We start from the raw sequence: 4,135 nt of genomic DNA on the forward strand, positions 1-4,135 counted from the left end.
TAGCCAGACCAAGATGAGGAGCGTGCATGTGAGAAACCTCTTTGAAATAGTTCTAGGCTATTCATGCCTGAGACTTCTCACCATAGCCTTCCCTGCCCCATGCCTGAGCTGGCTTCAAACCACGTCTTACTTCCCAGCAGCAGGGCATGCCCACCATCACGATGGTGAGCATATTATAGAGACACATGATGAGAAACACGTTTGTATTGTCAGTCAGCTGTCACTGCAATTGCTACAGTCTGCTAAGGGTAATTTCTATTTGTATTGTGACCTAAATACATTGCTGTGCCATTCTGCTAAATCAAAATCCCATGTAACATCAAATAATTTCAGGTAAGTAAATCTGGTATTAAATATTAACACACACCCCCACCACCACCAAGTGTGGAATATCTAAAAGCATCTAATTAGACAGTATTGGACTCTGACACTGGGTCAGACGTGCTGAGTGGGATCCAGGACAGCACAAGTACAAACCACCCCTTAGCTTACATCCAAGACCTACTGGAAGGACAGTGGATGTAGGTGCTCACTGTTTTCCCTGGGGTTACCAATGGACCAAAGTAGCCACAAATTCACATAGGTGGCATAGCAATGCTGTGGGCACCCCCGTTCCCTCTGCACCTTGCCCTGAGTTACAGGAGATGTGGTTGCTGTGTGCCCTCACCTTCCTCTGCCTATGACACTTCTGTCTCAGAGGCCCCACATGTAGATGTAACATCCATTTCAACCCAGGCTGAATTTAATCCACCATAGCTTTTAGTTTATCTAAGAACAAGCTTTTATTGTCAGCACTAAAATATTTTGTTTATATAGGTCTTAATGTGAGATGGCCACATCCGTTTTTCTCAAAGTTATTTATTGTTGTACACTATGAGAAAGACAGATTGTGGGGAGGATGGGATAACTTAGGATACCACTCTTACAAGGATAAAGAAAACAATAACAGTATCACACTACTAAGAAACTACTAAAAAAACCCAAACAAAACAAAACCAGTATTATAAAAGTTATAATTCTATATAAACAGAGGAAGCTGAAGGATTGGGATATCAACCTACAAATATGTTACCTATAGGAAATAAAGTTAGCCAATAACAATAATATCAGTACTACTCTAATACAATGCTTTAATTAGAATATTGTTTCACAAATTAGGCATCATTATTCCACTTTATGAATGGGGAAGCTGAGATGTGACGATGTGACATGACTCCTGTATGTCATGGAAAGAACCAGCAGCAAAACTGGGAACACACCCTTGGTCTCCTGAGTGCTAACCCTGCGCTTGATCCACTGGCAATGCTGTGATCCCCTTCTGCCATCTACAGTATATAGTCTAGCTTCATCTAAGTCAAATTCATAAGTAGCATCACAGGAAACCACCTATCACGCAAAGATCTCTGCAGCATATGCTTGTTTTCTTGCACTCAGAAGCAGATTTCATTCCGATGCATGGGGTGTATGAATTGCAGCATGAGAAGTTAACACCTTGGGGAAATTACACAGCATCTTACAAATCAAACACTGCTCAGGGAGTTAGCAAACGAAATAGATGCAAGGTACCATGAAGTAGATGCAACAAAGCATGTACGGAGCAGAGGTACTTCCTGCCTTCCAGCCTGCACCCCTCCTGACTGCTGGGCTAAGCCACCCAAACACCTCGGCAGAGAAACCCAGCAGAAAAGGAAGGAGGAGTTTTCAGAGGAAGGAGAATGCCTGCCGGCTGTTCTTCACACACCTCTCGCAAAAGCCACATCAGGGACAAAGGGAAGATTATGGCGGGGGAAGTCTCAGAGGCGAACAGTCTAGAGAGGTTCAGTAAACTGCTGAAACATCCAGGTGAATTCGAAGGATGGTGAAATCAGAAAGCAAATGGAGTCTCCAGGCATTAACTCATGTTATTACTTATCCTGTACATGCACTGAATAATCTGAAGAATTGATTGGACTTTCATACCTCAGCAGCACTGGTGTGTTTGCTGGGCCCAGGGAGCTTTCGAGGGATGGTTTTATAAATAAGCTGTTGGGTCGTTCTCACCAGGCAGGATCTTTGGTCTCCTGCTTATCTTGCTCCAGCCAGAAAGCAGAGTGACACCAGTATTTCCGTAGCAATGGTAAGGCCACAAGGAGACCAAGGGTGCAAGGCTGTGTGGAAACTGAGGCACGCCATTCAACACCTGCCAGCCCTTAAAGTCAGCATTTGCGACTAGCCTGCTGTTCCCGACATGGGAGAGCTGAGAGGTCCCAGAAACACTCAGCACGGGACTCTTAATAAATCCTCACACATTTTAGGTGACCAGTAGCCCTGAGGCTGCTTTTAGATGTTTGGCTTTAAGTTCCCTGGGATTCAAATACAGTGAGATAGGCCTTAATCAGCAATATGATGTTCCAAATTGTTTTTGAAATCAAATTCAGCTCCCTGTAAATTGCACATTTAACCTAGTTAACTTGTAATTGGAGCTGAAACAACTTCGATGTGTCCATTATCTTACCTCTTTTTTTTTCATGATTGCATCACCATAAGACATGAGCATCTCTGCTCAACTAGCATGTCTTATGGCTACAATAGCATTGCTGAAATAGAAGAAATATTATTTTAAAAATGGAGAGTGGAAACCACAGAGCTTGGGTTAATCTCTCCTAAAATCAGGGGGTGGCAAGCCTGGAGCAGAAGGCACATCTCTGGATTTACAGTCCTTTGCCTTAGCCTTATTTCATCCTTCTCCTTCTAGTCCAAGCTTAGAATTTGTTATAAAATCACTTGCCATGGACATTTATATACTGTATAGAACACTTAAAGGTCAAGTCCCCAGGAACAAGATGTGCGTGTGAGATGCAGGAACTGGATAGACACTTTCATGTAGCCGTGTGCCATTTCTGAAATGAGCCTAGGTACCCAGCTCTGCTTGGTAAATTCGCACCGCTTTTCATGAGCACCCATTACATTTGTAATTGTGAACATCGGCTTTTTTGTACCGTTATCTAAGCGCAACTGTACAAACTGGATTTCCTGAGGGCGTTGAGGCAAGCTGGGCTGCTCAGAAAAGCTGTGGTGAGACCATCAAGCATGATGAAGGTGGAGAGAGCAGAGGCGGGTAGGTAGTTTGGGGGTGGGAGGTGGAGGGGGGCCTGCTGCTGTGGTTCCCGGCTACCAGCAAAACGAGAGGAGCACGCCGAGTTCGGTGTGCACCTGGCTTACACGTCAAAGGAAAGAAGCACGTTGTGGCTGAGAACTTGAGATGGCCAGAGTTCACAGGGCATCCAGATTTTTGCCCCAAACCCCAAATCACCTGCTATGCCACAGCTCTGGCAGAACTGCCATTTGGATTTGTGTCAGAACAGAAGTTGAGTTAAAGTTGAGTATTTTGGAATCTGTCCAAATTGCCAGAAATATTCCCCGACTGTTCTGCCTTTTACTGCACTGATGTTTTAAAAACTTTTTGGTGAATACGGGCACCAGGTACAGTGGTGTAAGCCACGTTACAAAAGAACGGCCATTTGTATTAAACGCAGACCAAAAAGCAAGAGGAACCCACTGGAAAAACAAGGCTATAATAGCGCGAGTGGCAGATTTAGAGTGCCCTGTGTGTGATCGTCATGCAACATTCACAGCAGCACTTGCTTAGGGGAAAAACGTCTCAGTGAAATGTTGAGGACCTAGGATGACAGAGGGAGTTAGGAATTCTAGAGTGATTGCATGTCTGTAAACACAAAATTGTTTAATCCTCATTTAAGGCTAATTTAATGAGGCCAGGTAATTCAAGGTGCAAGCAAGATCAGTCCACCTCAGCAGCGGCCAGAGTTACTGTCATTTCATTGTTGGACTTGGCTCGTTCCCCACTGGGCAGGCACCTGCAAGCAGGCGCAAGGACCTGTGAAACAGCACTTCCCCTACAGAGACCAGTATTTAAGCTTGGGGTTTGCAAAGGCACCTGCGAGCGCTTGGGGGTCACCCTCCCTCCGAAATCTTTCGGGTGCTTCTAAACTTCCGTCCCACCCTCCAGGGCTGTGAGGCCGCGACCTCGACCGTCCTTCTCCGGTCGGGCGCAGGCCGCGCACATCACTGCCCGGCCTCCCCGCCCCCCCATGGGCCGGCTTGGCTCCAGCCCACCAGCTCGAGGCTGGAGGGGCTA

At 45.8% G+C, this 4,135-nt stretch overlaps 1 protein-coding gene across 1 annotated transcript in view; it reads left to right on the forward strand.

The window, feature by feature from the left end:
• The first annotated feature begins 3,069 nt into the window (after window positions 1-3,069).
• The window catches only part of NDUFA9 (NADH:ubiquinone oxidoreductase subunit A9), a 21,393-nt gene continuing 20,327 nt past the window's right edge, over window positions 3,070-4,135 (forward strand). Inside the window, exon 1 of the mRNA XM_035892077.1 lies at window positions 3,070-3,097. Within this exon, the coding sequence (XP_035747970.1) occupies window positions 3,070-3,097 (28 nt within the window). The remainder of the gene's footprint in view (window positions 3,098-4,135) is intronic.

The sequence above is a fragment of the Egretta garzetta genome, unplaced genomic scaffold (genome assembly GCF_000687185.1).
Source record: "Egretta garzetta isolate BGI_Z169 unplaced genomic scaffold, ASM68718v1 scaffold293, whole genome shotgun sequence".
Classification (NCBI taxonomy): domain Eukaryota; kingdom Metazoa; phylum Chordata; class Aves; order Pelecaniformes; family Ardeidae; genus Egretta; species Egretta garzetta.